The sequence below is a fragment of the Hyperolius riggenbachi genome, chromosome 4 (genome assembly GCF_040937935.1).
Source record: "Hyperolius riggenbachi isolate aHypRig1 chromosome 4, aHypRig1.pri, whole genome shotgun sequence".
Taxonomy (NCBI): Eukaryota; Metazoa; Chordata; class Amphibia; order Anura; family Hyperoliidae; genus Hyperolius; species Hyperolius riggenbachi.
Window position 1 is genome coordinate 300,532,632 of NC_090649.1, and position 23,734 is coordinate 300,556,365.

General features: G+C 45.9%; 1 protein-coding gene across 6 annotated transcripts in view; it reads left to right on the forward strand.

The window, feature by feature from the left end:
* AKAP7 (A-kinase anchoring protein 7) overlaps positions 1-23,734 on the forward strand; it is a 301,183-nt gene that overhangs the window by 30,737 nt on the left and 246,712 nt on the right. For all 6 annotated transcript variants that reach the window (XM_068231565.1, XM_068231563.1, XM_068231564.1 and 3 more), the window contains exons 5-7: positions 2,515-2,675; positions 7,546-7,658; positions 9,129-9,276. In XM_068231565.1, the coding sequence (XP_068087666.1) occupies positions 2,515-2,675; positions 7,546-7,658; positions 9,129-9,276 (422 nt within the window). The remainder of the gene's footprint in view (positions 1-2,514; positions 2,676-7,545; positions 7,659-9,128; positions 9,277-23,734) is intronic.

Genomic DNA, 23,734 nt, shown 5'->3' on the forward strand with positions numbered 1-23,734 from the left:
CATGTGGTGAAGATGATCCAAAATAAATGGATGTTTAACTTTGGAAATTAAAAGCAGTGCAGAGTAGAGAACATTAAAACCTTCTCTGCCCATGTTTAAAAGGGCTAGTTTGCTTTCATTTTTGCTATAAAAAGGCACCAGATACTTCACATTGTGAAAGCTTCTTTAGTCTGCCACTTCACCCAGCAGGCATGTTTTTCAGATAGTTTGTTCCTTGTGTCATTTCGTCAGCTGCAGCTCTTACAGGTAGGTCTTCTATTCAGCACTAAAGGGCACAGATGGGAACATTGTGGAGTGGAGTTGTAGAAACGTGGTCAGCGTTTCAATAAATGGCCTCTAGTAGAGGGGAGGAGAATAGCTTATGAAATAAAAAGTCTTTGATTATACTGTCTAAATACCTCAGAGTAACTCCTTTTATAGTTCACCATAACACTTTAATTTTCCACAATGTGATATGTGACTTAAAAATAACTGAATTAACGAGGAAAAATGAAAAATAACTATTAAATTCAGCTATGTTTTTAGCAAGAAGTCAATAAAACCTACTTATGGATTTGTGGTGTCTGGGTAACTCCTCATTGCCTTCCAATTGCTTGTCATTATTTCAGTTTTAAAAATAACCTCAGAGTACTGTTTTTTAGTCATACAGATGTAGTAGTGTTTGTCACTGAGATGAAGATAATTCCCAGTTGATGCAGGATTAACCCCCCCCCCCCCCCGGGGGGTATGATTAAAAGGTTTCAGACCCTAAAATCAGGAAAAAATCATGCCGCCAGAACACCAGCAGCAGCAGCCCCTGCTCTCACTCACCTCCCTGGGCTCCAGCGCTGCAATTTTACCTCCGTCCTCCGGATTGCGCTGTAACGCTTTGGTGAGATCAATAAAGGCGATCTCACCATAGTGATTCACAGCCTCCGAGGACAGGAGGGAGAATGGCTACCGACGTCAGGATCCCCGGGAGGTGAGTAAAAACACCCGCATGTACAGCGCTGTGATCTACAGCAGCGCTGTACTGGGGACAGCCGTGTGAGACGGCTGTCTCCCTGGGGGACACAGGAGCCATCCGCTATGATAGGCTGAAGTCTATCACAGCCGATCGCTATGATTGGCTGACTGGGGGAGGGAGGGACCAGTAAAAAATAAACACAAAAATAGAAAATGTATTATAAAAATAAACAAATACATATTGACAAAAAAATAAACATTGGGGAAGCTATCAGACCCCACCAACAGAGAGCTCTGTTGGTGGGGAGAAAAGGGGGAGGGGGGAACACTTGTGTGCTGTGTTGTGCAGCCCTGCAGCTTGGCCTTAAAGCTGCAGTGACCTATTTTACAAAAAGTGGCCTGGTCTTTGGGGGGGGGGGGGGGGGTGTAGCCTGTGGTCCTGAAGTGGTTAAGGGGTTTAATTAAAAACCTGAAGTTTAAACATCAGTCATGTCAGTGTGAGCTAAAATCTGTTTCAGCTCAAACATAGTGAAATAATGACCCTTTACATTTTCAACACTATCCTGGTATTAGCGTTTGCTCAGCCAGATACAAATAGGGCAACTGTGATTGATGAGGCACTCTTTCTTAAGCGTAAGAACCTCGATGATCCTCAATGAAGAATGCACATTGTGTGAGGTAAACACGTTTTTGCTTAACACTTTAAGAGACAATACATTTAGCAGGCCTTGGCCCGCTTCATCAGGTCAATGCTCAGCAACAGCTAGGAGCGTGAGTAGAGGCATCAGGTTGCCAGAAATTACAGAAATTGATGGCAAGTGAGATCACTGTGAATCTGTGATTGCCAACTGAACACAGACTGTGGTTGTGCAACTTGTACAGCAAACCTGTATCAAAATCAACTTAGTAAGCTAAATGTATTTACAGACATAATGAGTGATAATAAGGACATAACTATTACTGGACATAACTATTATCTGCTTTCTTATTATCAATCTGTTGGTATTTTGGTTTTCAATCTCACGGGGAAACGAGAGGTTTGTGGTTTTGTGGCCTGCACTTTTCTTCTTCAGTGTATGCGAGGGTGACTGGTTGTTCCCCTGACACATTTGTCCTGCATCCAACTGTCCCTTTTACAGTGCTGATGTGCATCTGAAACAAGAAAGATGACTGGATGCTATTGCCACTTCCCACACAGGTGGCACTGGGATACAGTTTATCCCTCACAAGAAAAGCTGTGCTTGGTAATTGAAAACTGGCGCCTGCTATTTCTGTAATTAATATTGCATGATTACAGGCAATGATAGTTGGCCAATGGAAGCAGCTTAGTAAGGTAGGAAAGGGTGGGCACAATTTTTGATTCAGTCTCACTCCATACACATAAAAAAATTAATTTTAGAGACCTGAAATATAGCATTTGTTATCCCTTTTTACTTATTATAACTGCTATAGAATGGTTTAGTTATGTCTTTGTTCCATACTCCAAGTTACATTTGTAATATGCAGTTTAGTGGTGTTTTATTTTTAGTTTTACCAAATTATTGTTTATTTTTCCCCTCTGGTTGATAGAGCCATAAGTGCGCTATTGGAGTGTAAGAAGCCTGTTGAAGAAATACTGAAGGAATTGGTTTTAGTTCTGTCATTTTGTGGATTAGCTGATTTTAAGCGTGAAGTTTTGTATGCACAGATGACACAGGGAGAGCCGCAGACTACACTGAAGAAAATAGCTGGTAAGATTCCCTCTCACACTGCTCAATACTTAATGCTTTTATGTAAGGGCTTATTCTTATTGTCAACTATGTGTTATCACAACTTGGGCCATATCCTATTTTCTTTTCTCCTGAGTTTTCTCCAAGTAGATATTTTTAAAATGTACCAATAACATACTTTTTAAGCTCCCTCCAAACATGACATTTCTCAAAATAAGTTTGATATTACTTTTGTACCTACATGTTAGTACTTTTTCTATTGCTGAGAACTGAAAAAATATTTTTAGATAAGATGAAAAAGAAACTCCTTGAAAAAGTTAATAGGATTTTGCCCATTGTACCACATTCTGTTGCATTATGTGGTTTGTTACCAACATTGTAAACCAGTAGTATTGACGGTGTATCGTAAAGCAATTCTAACTCTTCACCACTCTACAAAATATTTTATTTGTGAATATTTCTATCACTCTTGGAGATATTTCCCTACCGTGCACCGTACACACTAGACTACAGGAGGGAAACTCTTCAAAGCAGAGTTACAGTAACAACTTCTCTGCTGTTTCAATACATTTTGTACACCATTATAAAGTTTAATACATCCCTAGAATGATTAAAACTTTGCTTTTGCTCTCCCCCAGACACTCCTTTTGTGTGATTACACTGCAGATGCCAGTCAATGGTATAATCTTGTTTGTAGAGTCTTATCAAATCTATATAGTAGAGGAGTAAACTGAGTAAATATACTTTGAATGGATACTTTAGGTAAACCCTCACGTTACAAAGAAGCGGTAATACTGTACAATCTAGATTGTATTATTGAGGGACAACTTAAGGGAGTTTCCTGCTCACAGTTCTCAGACTTTTCAGGCAGAGAGGACAGGACAGCTAAGTAGGAAAATGACTTATCTTACATTGCAAGCAGGGTTGCCAACCCAATTTCTCATTTTTCCTGGACAAAATGGTCAAAAAATCTGGACGCCACAAGTTTTGGACGGACAGGGGGCGGAGTTAGGGGAGGAGTCAGTAGCGGGCTTTTTGGGGAACTTCTTGTGAATTTCGGGAGAAAAGACACATAGCTGAAGCAAGGGATTATTGCATATGGCTCATGCAAAACAGCCTTCCTGAACTGGGAAGAATTGTTTCCCCATAAAAGAAACGCTATGACTATGGTAGGATTAGAGTGTGAGCACCTCTGAGGGCAGTCAGTGACATGACTATGTACTCTGTAAAGTGCTGCAGGGGATGTCAGTGCTATATATATACATAATAATTATATGGTAGGACATATGACTATGGTAGGATTAGATTGTGAGCTCCTCTGAGGACAGTCAGTGACATGACTATGTACTCTAAAGTGCTGCAGACAACAACAGTGCAAAAGCCCCAGGTAGGTAAAAGACAGCTAAGGTTTTAACCCCCTCCTGGGGCTTCATTTAAAGTGTACCTGAGACAAGAAAAAGAAATATATACACACCTGGGGCTTCCTCCAGGCTGATCGCCCCCTCGCTGTCCTCTGCCACCTGGAACATCCACAATTGTCCCCCGGAAAGTCCTCTTGTCAGAACAGGTGCAGTCCGGCTGTGCATGTGCAGAATGCCCTGGACTGGAGGCCCTCCGGGGGCAATTGCAGACACTCCAAGGTGGCGATGACAGCAAGGGAGCAATCAGCCTGGAGGGGACTAGAGGAAGCTCCAAGTATATATATATATATATATATATATATATATATATATTTTGGTACTTATCCGTTAGCCGGGCGCATCCGGCAGGTGGCGCTGTTGTTGCTAATTTCAATCACAAAACTGAATGTAAACGCCGGATGCGCCCGGGTAAACTGTATGTAATGCGCCCGGCTAACTGAATGTAAACGCCGTAGGTGGTAACAATATGTATATTAAAGAAGAGAGTTAATTAAATGACAAATAAGCCGGCGGCGATGTGACAGATCAAGCTGCCGGCTTGCTTCGTGTCTCGCTCTTCTCCCCCCTTGCCCTCTCTCGTATAGAGCCCGGGGGGGGGGGGGGGGGACATGCATGTCCCCCCAGAGTCGTTCGTCGCGGCAGGGAATCCTGCTTGTTTTATTGCGATGAACGACTCTGGGGGGACACGAGTCCCCTCCCCAGGGCTCTATACGAAAGAGGGCAAGGGGTAGGAGAGCGAGAAACGAAGCAAGCCGGCAGCTTGATCTGTCACATCGCCGCCGGCTTATTTGTCATTTAATTAACTCTCTTCTTTAATATACATATTGTTACCACCTACGGCGTTTACATTCAGTTAGCCGGGCGCATTACATACAGTTTACCCGGGCGCATCCGGCGTTTACATTCACAGTTTTGTGATTGAAATTAGCAACAACAGCACCACCTGCCGGATGCGCCCGGCTTACGGATAAGTACCTATTTTTTTTTAAATCCCATCTTAGGTTTACTATAAGCCACCAGCAAACAAGAAAGTGCTTACTCAATTGCCAAGTGCTGAGAAGCCAGCAATTCAGAGTAGCAAACACAGGGTTAATGACTGCATTCAAGTAAAAATCCACAAGCAGGCTGTGCTGTGAGTGATGTAATGGCCCATACTCACGGGCTACAATTGTCGCCGCAACACGCGGCGCACGCGTGTTGCGGCGACAGGTCACCCGTGAGTATGGGCCGTTGAACGGGCGCGCACCCCGAACTGTCGCCCGTTGCTGTTGTCGCCAGGCGATTGAAATGTTCAATCGCCTGGCGACAGTCGCCGCCGCAACTCCGCCGCAGCTGTCGCTAGTCTGCGTGAGTACGCGGACTAGCGACAGCAACCTCCATTGAGGTATGCAGAGCTTCCGGCGGGGGGAGGAGGAACGTCGGCGACAGCTTCTGTCGCGCCGCTGGTCCCTCTTCCGTGTGTGTACGTGGAGGGACCTGGCGAGGAGCTGACGCCGGCCTGTCGCCCACACGCTCACGTGTGCTGGCGACAGGCCACTTTTGCCGCCCGTGAGTATGGGCCATTAAAAGCAGCTGCAAGATTATCTGTGCTTCACAAGAACAAGATAAGGATCAAAGCTAGAAGGTAATGGGGTGATAACAAATCACTCTGCTACAGCTTAGTAGGTTTTCCCCTCTCACCATTCTCTGTAATCCTGAAGCCTGAGGTACATCTGTTGCGTTGTTTGTCCTCACCACAGGCAGGGTCTGGCTGAGGCTCTGAGCCTGAGGGTCGTGAGCACTTGAGCAGGAAGGTGCTGATATTCCCAAAGGAAAGGTGGTAGCTAGAAGCAGCAACAAAATTCATCCTCACCAGAAAGTAGGCATATTTTTTGAAAACCGCGGGCTGCGTAGCCGGTTCTCCCCCCCACAGTGACGTGTGCACTGTTGACTCTCCCACACCCACTCAATGGTGATTGGCTCAATCTCGTCCCAGGGAGTCTAGTGTGTTCCTTGCCAGGCAACTGCAGTCCTGTAGCGAATCTTCACATGTGACTGCAGTGCCCGGAGAGAAAAAGAGTCCCTGGCGGCTGGCGGAGGAACACTCCTGCAAAACTAAATACCCGATGCGGCCGAGCTGCTCCTGCTGCCCAACCTGACAGTAGCGCCGCCTCGATTGCTCTTTGGACGGACGCTTCACAGAAAGTACGGACAGGAACGGACACATGTTTTTGGGGGGCATTTGCACGGACTGTCCGTATTTATACGGACGCTTGGCAACCCTGATTGCAAGGTCCCTCCATAAATTTAAAGTAAACCTGAAGCCAAACAGAAAAAAAAAGTTAGATACTTACCACTGTAGAAGGAAACCTCTGTATCCTCCAAAGGCTTCCTGATCCCCCATCACCCCTCCGCTGCAGGCCAGGATCCTCTTCATCTACGTGGCTATGCTCCCTTCCTTATACAGTTTAGCTTAAAGTTTTCCTGATAACCTTCTGAGAAACGTCTGTGAGTTGACAGACACATTTGAGAACCCGCTGTCTGCCAAAACCTCTCAAAGTTGATGTTACCGAGGGCATCCAGTAAGGCTTTTTAATTGAATCCTGAAGAAAAAAGGGCATGGCAAAACTGCTGACTCAAAATGAAAAAGTACAACCAGTATAACTCCACAGCTATCTAAGAAAATACTTTTTATTTAGAATTGCAAGGTTTAACCACATCAATGAACATTTCCTGCAGTGAATGAATCATATTATCATTTTGCTTAGACATTTTTATTGTTTAGTTTGCCATTGGACATAAGCTAATAACAAATGCATTACGTTGTAACCCTTTGGAGAGAGCAAATGGAGAAATGACAAAAATGCAGCTTGTGTCACTGGTTACTGGAAGCACAGTACTTCACATGTGCCCTCAAGAATTGTATTTTAGGTAGGTAGAGTGAAGCTGTAGCTGGGTGATCGAAAAGTAAGTGTGGCCCTTCATACTTTGATATAGATTTCTAGAACTCTTCAAAGTCTTTTTAGTACCCCTTTATTTTAAATCAGTCCCAGCAAGTCAAAATCTCTAACAGCCCCCCACCACCACCACCACCACCACCACCACCAGCACCACCATGTGTTTCAGCCTCATTGGACCCCCTGCAGTGTGCACCCAGATTAATAGTACTCAATAATCATAGAGTTTGAGACCACTTGTGACTGCTGAAAGATTGGGGGACTGTATTGTGACAGCCGGTCAGTTAGGAAAATCAGCTTAGGGAAGCACCAAGCAACACAGGAGCTGGGGATAACACTAAGTGATTGTGACAGGGTTTCTAATCAGTCAGAATGAACATTCTCCCTAGAGCAGTTGTTGGTCTACTATGCCCTTGGATGGGAAATCAATATCTCTTTTGGGATTTGGTCAAATAGTTAATTGGCTGTGTTTTTTGCTTTGTTATTAGTGATAGCAGGTTCTCAATAAATACCAATAAGTTTGTATTGCTTCAGAAACCGTGGGGAAGATATTTGAAGAGAAAGGAATTTCTCTTACTGGAAGTAAAGATTTTATACCTCATTTAACTTTGATGAAGTTATCCCGAGCTCCAAAGCTGCGAAAGCAGGTAAGAAGCTGTAATGTAAAAAAAAAAAAAAAAAAGCAATATTAAAAATTATTATACCTGGTTTTGGTTTTTCCTTAAACAAAATATGAAACAACAATTACTTGTTTATAAGGCCTGTATAAAAAAGATTTTTATTGAATGGCTACATTTCCAAAATGTTGTTTGTTGCAAATTTACTGGTAATTAGTAATTGTTTTGTCTTCCAAATAAGGAAATGTTTGTGTCTTCGTGAGGCTTCAATAATGTACACTTCCAAACAGGACTCACCCTTGTCAGGATAAATATCCAAACTTCTCATTTATTATATCAGATGCGGTTATAAGCCATGCAGCCCAGCACAACGTTTCGGGCAGTGCGCCCTTTGTCAAGTGGCTGGGTAATCTTCTAGAGGCTTCCCATGTCCTCCTGAGAGGCCCTTTTGAAGATTGCTTCTGCGCTCCACTTCATAACTGAGCGTGCTTCTGCGCTCCACTTTATGACTGAGCGTGGCTGTGCTGCACCTCACACAGGTGCAATGAAGTGGCGCTCGTGTCTGAAGTGATTTTGTTGGATATGCTGCAGGTCATAGCATGTGGTAATGATGGGGAAAGCCTCTGCAGGATCCAGAGGGTTCTATCTTCTAAGTATCTCATATGTTTTACTTTACCTTGCCTCAGGTACACATTAAGAGATCAGCTCTAAGATAAAAAAAGGACATCTTCCTTATGCTGTTTTCACACTAGACCACAACCACAACATGGATGGTTTTCAGATTTGATGTGTGGTTTGCTGTGTCTATCTACTTCTGTTCTGGTCTCTGTGGCTGGTAGACCTGCCAGGTTTGTAAGGTGTTTTCCTGAGCAATAAATAAATAATAAAAGTATATACTCAGGTGAGTTGATGGCTGCTGGGTTCTGTTCATGAGTAACTTGTGGAAGAGACCAGTTCTGAAAACAGATTGGTATACTGGGATAACAATTTCCACTATGCCCCGAACTGGATTGTGGTGGGCAAAGCAATCAGCAAACGCATTGGGTGGAGAGGGAATTTCCACTCTTCTCCCTTTTTTCTACTTCTCTCTAGCAGTCTTGGGATCTCTGACATCCATACAGGAGATAAAGCATTAGTGAGAACAGATGTAGTCCATCGCTATAAGCTTTCTTTGTTTCCATTGGCATGCATAGCTTATGCGGTGTCCAGGAATCAATCAGGTTGGCACTTTGCATTCCACTACTGCAACAGAGGCATCAGATGTGTTGAGAATAGTAGACATCTGAACAGGTCTTATGGTTAACATTGGATCCGTTGATATTTGCGTTTGGCCAGAGTTAGAGCCAGTTACCTATTCAGTAAGGAGTCCTTGGGTAAAAAGTCCCTACACTCCAGGGGGGGCCTATCGAGTGCGCCCTTGAGTGGCTGCAGCTCACAAGTGCTTTAAGTCCGACAGAGCAATGACCTAGTTCTGTGTAAAAAGGATCTTTTGTTTTCTAGGGTATTAAAAAGATTGACACAAGTATGTACCAGGGTTTCCAAAGCCATTACTTTGGAGAAGAGTTTTTACAGCGACTGGACCTTTGCTCCATGTTGAAGAAAAGGCAACCCAGTGGTTACTATCACACAGAAGCATCTATCATTTTTGGTAAGTCTAAATTAAGTTTGTTATCTTGCTTTTTGAAAAAAATGTTTTGTCATTGTTTAAATATTAATATACAGTAAAATAAGAAGTGTGTAAATTAAACACAAGTAAAAGCACACATTTTGCAAGGTCATGTATAAAGTCTTGTAAACTCATAACCTTTGGACCTATACATATCATAAAACATGTCTGGGTTACTGGGTATTAGATTTCTGAATTGTTTAATACAGTATATATGCAAGCTATATATTTTCGTGACATGGTTACACTAATAATTCTAAAAAGAAACACGCTGATATCTATGTACTCAGTGATAAATAATGAACAGTGACAAGATCAAGGCCATGGGATCCCTGAGCTTCCAAGATTACAGTTAAATTCCATCAAATGCAGTCATATTGCAGTAGCTAGATTATTGATTACTATTTGCAATGTGAACTATGGCACTTTTGCTTGATAGGTGGCATATATTTTGTTGAAATAGTCTATTAAATTAAGTAAGCATGACCATCCCCTAAAATTATGATCATACCTTATGGAAAAGTTTAGTCAAAGATCTATTTTGTCTACTACATGCTCATGAAATAATTTGGTCTCTAAATTCTTATCTAGTGGGCACTAATTGAGTGCATTTGTCTTGTTAAAATGGCTTTTAGTTCTTTTTAAGATATTTTTCTTTTCAATGGGATGTTTGGTGGGATGCCTTTAAATGCCCAAGTCTTTCCTGTTATGGGATTATTAAGATTCCCAGTTTCTGATACAAGTTATCCAAATGTTGAGAATAATCCAGTGTCCCTGTACATTGTCATGCCAAACATATAGCTTAAAGTGAACCCAAGGTAGGGATTACAGCTAAAAAAACAAACAAACATGCTACCTAATCCAAGGCACTGGCTGGATCAGGTAGCCGCAATCCCCGCCGCACCTGTGTCCAGCAATGGCTTGGTTTTGTTTTTTGTGACCCCTGGGGTCACAACGCTAGGAGCTCTGCTATGTGTGTCTTACACAGAGCGGAGTGCAGGGGGAGTAAATGGGGTAAATAAGAAGAGGGTAAACTCATAGGAATCCGTGACTACATCTCATAACAGTAATAAATAAAGCATATGGGCTTGATTCAGCAGCACTCATTTAAAAACAATTAGGGACTGCTATGCACGCTACACTCGCTTCTTGCAGCGTATCGTGCCTTACTTAGTTAGTACGTTGCTTCTATAGCAACACGTGCTCAATTAACCACTTAAGGGCCGCGGTGTTGAACCCCCCTAGTGACCAGGCCTTTTTTTAATAATTAGGCCACTGCAGCTTTAAGGGCTCGCTGCAGGGCCGCACAACTCAGCACACAAGTGATTCCCCCCCCTTTTCTGCCTACCAACAGAGCATTTTTTTTTACAAATATTTATTTCTCTGTTTTAATAATAAATACAGCTATTTTTTTCCTTATCCCTTCCCCCGCCAGCCAATCAGTGCGATCAGCTGTCAAAGGCTTCAGTCTATGACAACGGATCGCCTCCTTGCCGACCCAGGTGGACAGCCGTGTCACACACGATCTACAGCAGCGCTGTACACAATAAATAGATGGCGGTTTCGCCATCTAACAGTCTCCTAGCGGGGATCGCCGCTCGGGGACTGATGACGGAGCAGAGATGCACGCGCGATCTCCTGCAAATCCCCGCCCCAGAACTTGATGCGAATTGGAGTTAGGCGGAGGTTAAGAAGTTAAATACCGGCCACTGCTGTGAAGTATTTCGACTGTGATACTTCACTAACGTGGCCGCTACTATTAATTAACTAGTTAATTAACAAAGATACTAGTACAGGGTCATATTAATAAACCTCTTATTCAGGAATCATTTGAATTTCTCCATGTTAATCTGCTGAGAGATAATAGGATTTTTTAAATTGCCACTTGGCCCCAGGCTTTACCTCACCTGGTCATACCAATTTACATCTGTTAAAGGCAAGCAGGCAAGCAGTTCTTTTTTTGCACCTTAAAAATGGAAAAGTCACTAAAACTACATACAGTGGATTGCAAAAGTATTCGTCCCCCTTAAAGTTTTCCACATTTTGTCACATTACTGCCACAAACACGCATCAATTTTATTGGAATTCCACGTGAAAGACCAATACAAAGTGGTGTACATGTGAGAAGTGGATCGAAAATCATACATCATTCCAAATATTTTTTACAAATAAATAACTGCAAAGTGGGGTGTGCGTAATTATTCGAGCCCCCTGAGTCAGTACTTTGTAGAACCACCTTTTGCTGCAATTACAGCTGCCAGTCTTTTAGGGTATGTCTCTACCAGCTTTGCACATCTACAGACTGAAATCCTTGCCCATTCTTCTTTGGAAAACAGCTCCAGTTCAGTCAGATTAGATGGACAGAGTTTGTGAACAGCAGTTTTCAGATCTTGCCACAGATTCTTGATTGGATTTAGATCTGGACTTTGACTGGGCCATTCTAACACATAGATATGTTTTGTTTTAAACCATTCAATTGTTGCCCTGGCTTTATGTTAAGGGCCATTGTCCTGCTGGAAGGTGAACCTCCGCCCCAGTCTCACGTCTTTTGCAGTCTCCAAGAGGTTTTCGTCCAAGTTTGCCCTGTATTTGGCTCCATCCATCTTCCCATCAACTCTGACCAGCTTCCCTGTCCCTGCTGAAGAGATGCACCCCCCGAGCATGATGCCGCCACCACCATATTTGACAGTGGGGATGGTGTGTTCAGAGTGATGTGCAGTGTTAGTTTTCCGCCACACATAGCGTTTTGCATTTTGGGCAAAATGTTTTATTTTGGTCTCATCTGACCAGAGCACCTTCTTCCACATGGTTGCTGTGTCCCCCACATGGCTTGTGGCAAACTGCAAATGGGACTTCTTATGCTTTCTGTTAACAATTAGAGTTGGGCCGAACGGTTCGCCTGCGAACGGTTCCATGCGAACTTCCGTGGTTCGCGTTCGCGTCCCGCAGGCGAACCTTTGCGGAAGTTCGGTTCGCCCCATAATGCACATGGAGGGTCAACTTTTACCCTCTACATCACAGTCAGCAGGCCCAGTGTAGCCAATTAGGCTACACTAGCCCCTGGAGCCCCACCCCCCTTATATAAGGCAGGCAGCGGCGGCCATTACGGTCACTCGTGTGCCTGCATTAGTGAGAGTAGGGCGAGCTGCTGCAGACTGTCTCTCATAGGGAAAGATTAGTTAGGCTTAGCTTGTTCCTGGCTGCATACCTGTTCTGTGAACCCACCACTGCATACCTGTACTGTGAACCCACCACTGCATACCTGTTCAGTGAACCCACCACTGCATACCTGTACTGTGAACCCACCACTGCATACCTGTTCAGTGAACCCACCACTGCATACCTGTTCAGTGAACCCACCACTGCATACCTGTTCAGTGAACCTGCCACTGCATACCTGTTCTGTGAACCCACCACTGCATACCTGTTCTGTGAACCCACCACTGCATACCTGTTCTGTGAACCCACCACTGCATACCTGTTCTGTGAACCCACCACTGCATACCTGTTGTGTTCAGTGAACCTGCCACTGCATACCTGTTCTGTTCAGTGGACCCGCCACTGTATACCTGTTCAGTGAACCCGCCACTGCATACCTGTTGTGTTCAGTGAACCTGCCACTGCATACCTGTTCTGTGAACCCGCCACTGCATACCTGTTCTGTTCAGTGGACCCGCCACTGTATACCTGTTCTGTTCAGTGAACACGCCACTGTATACCTGTTCAGTGAACCCGCCACTGCATACCTGTTCTGTTCAGTGAACCTGCCACTGCATACCTGTTCTGCGAACCCGCCACTGTATACCTGTACTGTTCAGTGAACCCGCCACTGCATACCTGTTCTGTTCAGTGGACCCGCTACTGTATACCTGTTCTGTTCAGTGAACCCGCCACTGTATACCTGTACTGTTCAGTGAACCCGCCACTGCATACCTGTTCTGTTCAGTGGAGCCGCTACTGTATACCGGTTCTGTTCAGTGAACCCGCCACTGCATACCTGTTGTGTTCAGTGAACCCGCCACTGTATACCTGTACTGTTCAGTGAACCCGCCACTGCATACCTGTACTGTTCAGTGAACCCGCCACTGCATACCTGTTGTGTTCAGTGAACCCGCCACTGCATACCTGTTCTGTTCAGTGAACCTGCCACTGCATACCTGTTCTGTGAACCCGCCACTGTATACCTGTACTGTGCAGTGAACCCGCCACTGCATACCTGTTCTGTTCAGTGAACCTGCCACTGCATACCTGTTCTGTGAACCCGCCACTGTATACCTGTACTGTTCAGTGAACCCGCCACTGCATACCTGTTGTGTTCAGTGAACCTGCCACTGTATACCTGTTCTGTTCAGTGAACCCGCCACTGTATACCTGTTCAGTGAACCCGCCACTGCATACCTGTTCTGTTCAGTGAACCTGCCACTGCATACCTGTTCTGTGAACCCGCCACTGTATACCTGTACTGTTCAGTGAACCCGCCACTGCATACCTGTTCTGTTCAGTGAACCTGCCACTGCATACCTGTTCTGTGAACCCGCCACTGTATACCTGTACTGTTCAGTGAACCCGCCACTGCATACCTGTTCTGTTCAGTGAACCTGCCACTGCATACCTGTTCTGTGAACCCGCCACTGTATACCTGTACTGTTCAGTGAACCCGCCACTGCATACCTGTTGTGTTCAGTGAACCTGCCACTGTATACCTGTTCTGTTCAGTGAACCCGCCACTGTATACCTGTTCAGTGAACCCGCCACTGCATACCTGTTCTGTTCAGTGAACCTGCCACTGCATACCTGTTCTGTGAACCCGCCACTGTATACCTGTACTGTTCAGTGAACCCGCCACTGCATACCTGTTCTGTTCAGTGAACCTGCCACTGCATACCTGTTCTGTGAACCCGCCACTGTATACCTGTACTGTTCAGTGAACCCGCCACTGCATACCTGTTCTGTTCAGTGAACCTGCCACTGCATACCTGTTTTGTGAACCCGCCACTGTATACCTGTACTGTTCAGTGAACCCGCCACTGCATACCTGTTGTGTTCAGTGAACCTGCCACTGTATACCTGTACTGTTCAGTGAACCCGCCACTGCATACCTGTACTGTTCAGTGAACCCGCCACTGCATACCTGTTGTGTTCAGTGAACCCGCCACTGCATACCTGTTCTGTTCAGTGAACCTGCCACTGCATACCTGTTCTGTGAACCCGCCACTGTATACCTGTACTGTTCAGTGAACCCGCCACTGCATACCTGTTCTGTTCAGTGAACCTGCCACTGCATACCTGTTCTGTGAACCCGCCACTGTATACCTGTACTGTTCAGTGAACCCGCCACTGCATACCTGTTGTGTTCAGTGAACCTGCCACTGTATACCTGTTCTGTTCAGTGAAACCGCCACTGTATACCTGTTCAGTGAACCCGCCACTGCATACCTGTTCTGTTCAGTGAACCTGCCACTGCATACCTGTTCTGTGAACCCGCCACTGCATACCTGTACTGTTCAGTGAACCCGCCACTGCATACCTGTTCTGTTCAGTGAACCTGCCACTGCATACTTGTTCTGTGAACCCGCCACTGTATACCTGTACTGTTCAGTGAACCCGCCACTGCATACCTGTTGTGTTCAGTGAACCTGCCACTGTATACCTGTACTGTTCAGTGAACCCGCCACTGCATACCTGTACTGTTCAGTGAACCCGCCACTGCATACCTGTTGTGTTCAGTGAACCCGCCACTGCATACCTGTTCTGTTCAGTGGACCCGCTACTGTATACCTGTTCTGTTCTGTGAACCCGCCACTGTATACCTGTTCTGTTCAGTGAACCCGCCACTGCATACCTGTTGTGTTCAGTGAACCCGCCACTGTATACCTGTTCTGTTCAGTGAACCCGCCACTGTATACCGGTTCTGTTCAGTGGAGCCGCTACTGTATACCGGTTCTGTTCAGTGAACCCGCCACTGCATACCTGTTGTGTTCAGTGAACCCGCCACTGTATACCTGTACTGTTCAGTGAACCCGCCACTGCATACCTGTACTGTTCAGTGAACCCGCCACTGCATACCTGTTGTGTTCAGTGAACCCGCCACTGCATACCTGTTCTGTTCAGTGAACCTGCCACTGCATACCTGTTCTGTGAACCCGCCACTGTATACCTGTACTGTTCAGTGAACCCGCCACTGCATACCTGTTCTGTTCAGTGAACCTGCCACTGCATACCTGTTCTGTGAACCCGCCACTGTATACCTGTTCTGTTCAGTGAACCCACCGCATCAGTGCGCATACCTGTGCAGTTAAGTGAACCCACCTACCTACGTGAGTGCACGCAGTGTGATATACCACTCCGTGCATACCCGATATGGACAAAACAGGTAGAGGAAGAGGTAGTGCCAGAGCCAGAGGAAGGCCACCCGGCAGGTCTGCGTGAGGTCGTGTAAATGTAATTTCGTGTGGACCTGGCCCACAGTACAGTGCTTGGAAGAAGGCACGTCCCATCACCTCCCAAGATTGTCAGGACGTGGTTGAGTATTTAGCGACACAGAACACCTTATCTTGCTCAGCCACCAGCGCTACTACTAGCACCACTTCCGCTGCATTTGACACTTCGCAAGAATTATTTAGTGTTGAAATCACTGATGCACAGCCATTGTTGTTACAGCCAGATGAATTTTCACCAGCTCATATGTCTGAGTTACGCGGCAACACTATGGATGTAACGTGTAAGGAGGATGAAGGACCTACTGATGGTGCATGTTTGGATTTGTCTGAGGCAAGCGAAGCTGGGCAGGATGATTACGATGATGACGATGATAGGGATCCTCTGTATGTTCCCAATAGAGGAGATGAAGAGGGGGACAGTTCAGAGGGGGAGTCAGAGAGTAGTAGGAGGAGAGAAGTTGCTGAAAGAAGCTGGGGCAGCTCTTCATCAGAAACAGCTGGTGGCAGTGTCCGGCACCATGTATCGCCACCTATGTACAGCCAGCCAACTTGCCCTTCAGCATCAGCTGCTGAGGTCCCCATAGTGCCCACATCCCAGGGTGGCTCAGCGGTGCGGACATTTTTTAATGTGTGTGCCTCAGATCGGAGCAAAGCCATCTGTTCGCTCTGCCAACAAAAATTGAGCCGTGGAAAGGCCAACACTCACGTAGGGACAAGTGCCTTACGAAGGCACCTGGAGAAAAGGCACAAACAGCAATGGGATGGCCACCTGAGCAAAAGCAGCAGCAGCACACAAAAAAGAAAAGTCACCCTCCTTCTCCTCTTCCTCCTTCAGGTGCATCATCTGCTTCTGCCGCTTTCTCCCTTCCACCTTCACAGGCACCCTCCTCCACTCCGCCTCTGGCCTTGAGCGGTTCCTGCTCCTCTGCCCACAGCAGCAGTCAGGTGTCCGTGAAGGAAATGTTTGAGCGGAAGAAGCCAATTTCGGCCAGTCACCCCCTTGCCCGGCGTCTGACAGCTGGCGTGGCGGAACTGTTAGCTCGCCAGCTGTTACCATACCGGCTGGTGGACTCTGAGGCCTTCCGTAAATTTGTGGCCATCGGAACACCGCAGTGGAAGATGCCAGGCCGCACTTATTTTTCGAGAAAGGCCATACCCCAACTGCACCGTGAAGTTGAGAGGCAAGTGGTGTCATCTCTTGCGAAGAGCGTTGGGTCAAGGATACACCTGACCACGGATGCCTGGTCTGCCAAGCACGGGCAGGGCCGCTACATTTTGTACACAGCCCATTGGGTCAACCTGGTGGTGAACGATGGCAAGCAGGGCACAGCGGACCAAATTGTGACACCTCCACGGCTTGCAGGCAGGCCTCCTGCCACCTCCTCTCCTCCTGCTACATGCTCTTCGCTGTCCTCCTCCTCCTTGGCTGAGTGGCAGTTCTCCTCTCCAGCTACACAGCCCCAGCTCCGCAGGGCCTATGCTGCATGCCAGGTACGACGGTGTCACGCCATCTTAGACATGTCTTGTCTCAAAGCGGAGAGTCACACTGGAGCAGCTCTCCTGGCTGCTCTTAAGAAACAGGTGGATGAGTGGCTGACCCCGCACCACCTGGAGATAGGCAACGTGGTGTGCGACAACGGCAGCAATCTGCTTGCCGCTTTGCATATGGGGAAGCTGACACACATACCCTGCATGGCACATGTCATGAATCTAGTTGTTCAAAGATTTGTGGCAAAGTACCCTGGCTTAGCGGCTGTCCTGAAGCAGGCCAGGAAGTTCTGTGGGCAATTGAGGCGGTCTTACACAGCCATGGCACGCTTTGCGGAAATTCAGCGGAAAAACAACATGCCGGTGAGACGCCTCATTTGCGATAGCCCGACTCGCTGGAATTCGACCCTGCTCATGTTATCCCGCCTGCTAGAACAGAAGAAAGCAGTCACCCACTACCTCTACAACTACAGTAGAATGAAACAGTCTGGGAAGATGGGGATGTTCTGGCCCGACAACTGGACACTGATGAAAAATGCATGCAGGCTCATGCGGCCGTTTGAGGAGGTGACCAACCTGGTGAGCCGCAGTGAGGGCACCATCAGCGACTTAATTCCCTACTCTTACTTCTTGGAGCGTGCTGTGCGTAGAGTGGCGGATGAAGCTGCGAATGAGCGTGACCAGGAACCGTTACGGCAGGAACAGGCATGGGACCAATTTTCATCAGACCCAGCTGTTTCCTCAACACCTGCGGCAGCAAAGAGGGGGGAGGAGGAGGAAGAAGAGAAGTCATGTGCAGAAGATGAGTCAGACTCAGAGGATGATGAGCAAGGTGTTTCTTTGGGGGAGGAGGAGGAGGAGGGGACGGCGGCAGGAGAACACCCGCAGCAGGCGTCGCCGGGGGCTTGTGCTGCTTAACCTTCCCGTGGTATTGTTCGCGGCTGGGGGGAGGAGGTTGACTTACGTGACGTCACTGAGGAAGAGCAAGAGGAGATGGAGGGTACTGGATCCGACTTTGTGCAGATGTCGTCATTTATGCTGTCCTGCCTGTTGAGGGACCCTCGTATAAAAAACCTCAAGGGGAATGAGCTGTACTGGGTGGCCACACTACTAGACCCTCGGTACAGGCACAAAGTGGCGGACCTGTTACCAACTCACCTGAAGGTGGAAAGGATGCAGCACATGCAGAACCAGCTGTCAACTATGCTTTACAATGCCTTTAAGGGTGATGTGACAGCACAACGCCAGCAAGGTACCACTGCCACTAATCCTCCTCCCGTGACCACGCAGTCAAAGACAGGACGCTCCAGCGATCTCATGGTGATGTCGGACATGCGGACGTTCTTTAGTCCAACGCCTCGCTGTAGCCCTTCCGGATCCACCCTCCACCAACGCCTGGAACGGCAGGTAGCCAACTACCTGGCCTTAAGTGTGGATGTAGACACTGCTGTGAACAGCGATGAGGAACCCTTGAACTACTGGGTGCGCAGGCTTGACCATTGGCCAGAGCTGTCCCAATTTGCCATCCAACTTCTCTCCTGCCCTGCCGCAAGCGTCCTGTCAGAAAGGACCTTCAGCGCAGCTGGAGGCATTGTCACTGAGAAGAGAAGTCGCCTAAGTCACAAAAGTGTTAAGTACCTCACCTTTATCAAAATGAATGAGGCATGGATCCCGGAGGGCTGCTGCTCGCCCCAAGACTAAGTCAGTCCCCGCACACACAGCATCTCTGCCTGCACGCCGTGTGACTGGCTGCCTGGCCTGCCCCAAGAAGACTAAGTCGCTCCCAGTCCCTCCACACAGCATGTCTGCCTGCAGGCCGCTTGACTACCTTCTCCGCCACCACCAACAGGGTCCGGGACTCCAGGCGGATTGCTGAATTTTTTAGGCCGCTGCTAGCAGCGGCTGCTGTGATAATTTTTCTGGTGCGTGTACATGACTGCCTAATTTTTCTGGCTGCACTGCGGGCAGCTGCAACAACAAAAGAAAAGGCATGTACATGCGCCCATTCCCCTTCGTGATCATTACCTTGCCGTGGTGAAGGGGCTTGCGTATCACAATGAAGCAATGACCGGCGCCTAGATGAGTGTCTCGGGGGGCACACAAAAGATAATAAGGTCGTTGCTTCATTGTGGTCAGACCAAATTTGATCAGCTGGACAGTCACTGTTCTGTCATTCAGCTACATCAGCCAGGCGACCATATGGGCTGTAAAGCCACCAAAACCTGCACTCTCGCCATGGTGCTCACCAGTCCATGGTGCTCACCAGTCACGGCCGTCACTACACAAACAGCTGTTTGCGGTGCGTTACACGGTGAGTTTGGTGTGTCAGTGTGAAGCAGTACCTTAATTACACTACCTGATTGATGTATACACATGCAAGATGTTTTAAAGCACTTTAGGCCTGTCATTTAGCATTCAATGTGATTTCTGCCCTTAAAACGCTGCTTTGCGTCAAATCCAGATTTTTCCCGGGGACTTTTGGCGTGTATCCCACTCCGCCATGCCCCCCTCCAGGTGTTAGACCCCTTGAAACATCTTTTCCATCGCTTTTGTGGCCAGCATAATTTTTTTTTTTTTTCAAAGTTCGCATCCCTAAAATCGGAGGTTCGGCCCAACTCTATTAACAATGCCTCTCTTCTTGCCACTCTTCAATAAAGGCCAACTTTGTACAGTGCATGACTAATAGTTGTCCTATGGACAGAGTCTCCCACCTGAGCTGTAGATCTCTGCAGCTCATCCAGAGTCACCATGGGCCTCTTGACTGCATTTCTGATCAGCGCTCTCCTTGTTCGGCCTGTGAGTTTAGGTGGATGGCCTTGTCTTGGTAGGTTTACAGTTGTGCCATACTCCTTCCATTTCTGAATGATCGCTTGAACAGTGCTCCGTGGGATGTTCAAGGCTTTGGAAATCTTTTTGTAGCCTAAGCCTGCTTTAAATTTCTCAATAACTTGATCCCTGACCTGTCTTGTGTGTTCTTTGGACTTCACGGTATTGTTGCTCCCAATATTCTCTCAGACAACCTCTGAGGCCCTCACAGAGCAGCTGTATTTGTACTGACATTACATTACACACAGTTGCACTCTATTAAGTCATTAGCACTCATCAGGCAATGTCTATAGGCAACTGACTGCACTCAGATCAAAGGGGGCCGAATAATTATGCACACACCACTTTGCAGTTATTTATTTGTAAAAAATGTTTGGAATCATGTATGATTTTAGTTCCACTTCTCATGTGTACACCACTTTGTGTTGGTCTTTCATGTGGAATTCCAATAAAATTGATTCATGTTTGTGGCAGTTATCTGACAAAATGTGGAAAACTTCAAGGGGCCGAATACTTTTGCAACCCACTGTATAAGGGCAGAATCTGTGTCTCCCAGTGAGCTTGTTGTGAAAAAGATTTTTTTCTGTAAATACAAAAATTCTCTATTCGGTTTTAATTTATTGCTGGACAGAACAGTCCCAAAAATGCATGGAAAAAATAGAAAATCGCAATAGGAAAACCTGCTCAACATGAAAATATGAATTCAGTGGCAACCAGTCTAAAATGACACTGCGGACTGCAGAGCTGAATCAGCAAAAATATCTCCAGTTGAAGAATTTACAATGAATTTAAAAACTAGGAAAAATTTAAAGTGACTACTACATCCCACCTAGCCCCAACAGCACTGGTGGAATAAGCTGCAGCATGAAAAGAAGGATGCTGACCTGGGACAAAATGTTCCTTATGAATTACCTGCCTAATATTCCACCTTCTGATGGTGGGTGGAGTTAGAAGCATGAAGACCCTTGCATTGACCTTCTGAAACTACAAATAAGGACCTTTAGTAGAAAGTTCCAGATATATGTAAAGCACTTGATCACATCAAGCTTTTGAAAGGCCACTGCAGATGTGAAGTAGGAGGACATAAGGAAAGTAGAACAATATCCTTTATGAAATGAAAGAACACCAGCTTGGGAAGAAATTCTTTATGAGGATGTAACACCACTATATCTTGGTGAAGAACTATTTATGGTGACTGTGTTAAACATCTAGTATAGTACAAAAAATGCTGATCCTGTAGACCAGATGTGTTTCTAAATGTTTATATCTTCCATACCAGTCCAGCTTTTAATGTCCCACGTTACCCACAATACCTAGGTAACACAAGTGTTACCAGGGTGCAACTCTTAATGCTACAAATGTAACATATGTAACGCAGAGTGAGGGATCAGTTTCAAATGGTGAGCATTTAGAGGGAAAAGAGCAGCTCACAGCAGGTTTGTAGCCAGAATGAGTGAAGATTTATTGAGCAGCAGTTTCACAAACAACTGCAGTCCAATCATAAAGAAAAACAAACAAAATAAAGGTAAGGCCAACGCCAGCCAGGTGCTTGCTTTCAAAAATTGTATAAAAACCTTCAGCGCTAATCCCATATATCCACCACCACGAACACCATAGAAAATGGGTGTGCTTGCTGAATTACGACAGACCTTAATTACAGGGTCTGCAACACAGCATATCAAGGTCAGCGGCCGACAACCTCCCCAGCTGGCCTCCTCTCCACAACCGAGTATCAGCAATGTTTCAGGATTTCACATGCAGTGTTCACAGTATGCATGAAAAAACAATAGTACACCCATCTAAGCGTATCTATCTTCAGTTTAATGTATATTCAATTTAAAACAGTCGATAAAAAGTATTAAAAGCACTCACATCTGGGTCCTTGTTACAGGGACCCACAGCAGATAACAGCATATAAAAGTCACACAGGACGCCGTCCAGCCACACGTCCGACTCACCCGACCGGTTTCACTGTTATAGTTTCATCAGGGGCTAAGAGACAAAGGCCTCGATTCATCAAGACTTATCGAATTGGTTAACGACAGTTTGGTAAAATACCGAATTCGTTAAGTTGATTTCAGGATTCATCAAATTTATCTACAGCTGTTAGCGAGCATTCGGTAATAATTCGGTAATCATTCGTTAGTGATGCGTTAAAACGGAAGAAAGTGCAATTCATGAAAATTAAAGTGGGCGTGGTTTAGCGTTACATTTAGGATTAGTTATCTCCTTCACTGCTCTGTCGTTATTCCTGTCAGATCATTGCTGACAGAGAAAATGGAGCCATTTGAAGTGATTATGTATCAGCTGAGAGTGATTCAAAGGTGCAGAAGGGCTAGAATAAGGTCTAGAACCGTATCAATTTGCAAGAGAATAGATTTATTTGCTATACCAGGACATCTGCATTTCTCTTGAATTATCTTGTAAGAGAACACAGGCAGTGCCAGGGTTAACTAATTTGCTAGCTGCACTATATTTTTTTAGAAAAAGGCTCCTATCAAATTGTGGGATTGTCCCAAGCCACTTCCAGAATCCTGGTCCAGGTGTTAAGCCCTATTCAGTATGTTGCTACGTAGTGTTCAAAGGACTGCCCTTTACCCACAATTCCATGGGAATCTTATGGCCTTGTGTTAAATTACCGCTGTAAAATGGAAATATCGACACGTTACCGAATTGTTATCGAATTCACACCGAATGCGGAAAAACCTTGATGAATGCAAATAGAAATCGATAAACTTCGAATTCGGAAATTTAACAAACTGGAAAATGTTATCTCAAAGACAATGATGAATCAAGGCCCATGTGGCTGGAACGACCTTTTTATAAGTAATCACCTTTTAGGAGGAGGTGTTCTCCGGTAGCCTTGCGCCGCGTTGTCCGGCGGCTCTTCCTGGATCATGGCACTTCCGCCTCCACCCTAGCAACGGTGGCTCAGAGAAATAATAACACTGGAGATGTTCGCATCCCTGAGACAGGGCTGTGGAGTCGGAGTCGGAGTCGTGGAGTCGGGCAATTTTGGGTGCCTGGAGTCGGAGTCGGGAAAAAATGCACCGACTCCGACTCCTAATGAATTTGTAACTGTAATTAAAATAGAAAATATGATAAAATGTTCTATTTCTCAGATAATAGTCATTAAAAATAATGTATATATACAGTATATATACAGTAAAAGCTGTGCTTTGTCCACAAAAATGAAATAAACCAATCAAAATTAGTTACTTGTGCTGCTTCAATAAAGCAGTCCCCGTATTTTTAAGGTCAGATATACATATCTGATTGTGACTGTATATATGATGTGTACACAGGAATCTCTTATATATACTAAATAACATCTATGCTGTAAGAATAAAGCCTGATGTGTAGCCATGTCACTAATAGAGATGGTCAACGGGATGGAAATAATTCCGCATTGATGCTGATTTATGCAAATGTACGCACTCCCTTTGCTGATGAAATCAAATAATTTGATATGTTATTAAAATTTGGTTTGGTGACTACAAATTAAAGGGTAACTGAGACGGATGAAAAGTAAAGTTTTATACATACCTGGGGCTTCCTCCAGCCCCCTTCAGGCTAATCAGTCCCTCGCTGTCCTCCACCACCCGAATCTTCTGCTATGAGTCCTGGTAATTCAGCCAGTCAGCGCAGTCCGGCCGCATGCCGCTCCCACAGCCAGGAACATTCTG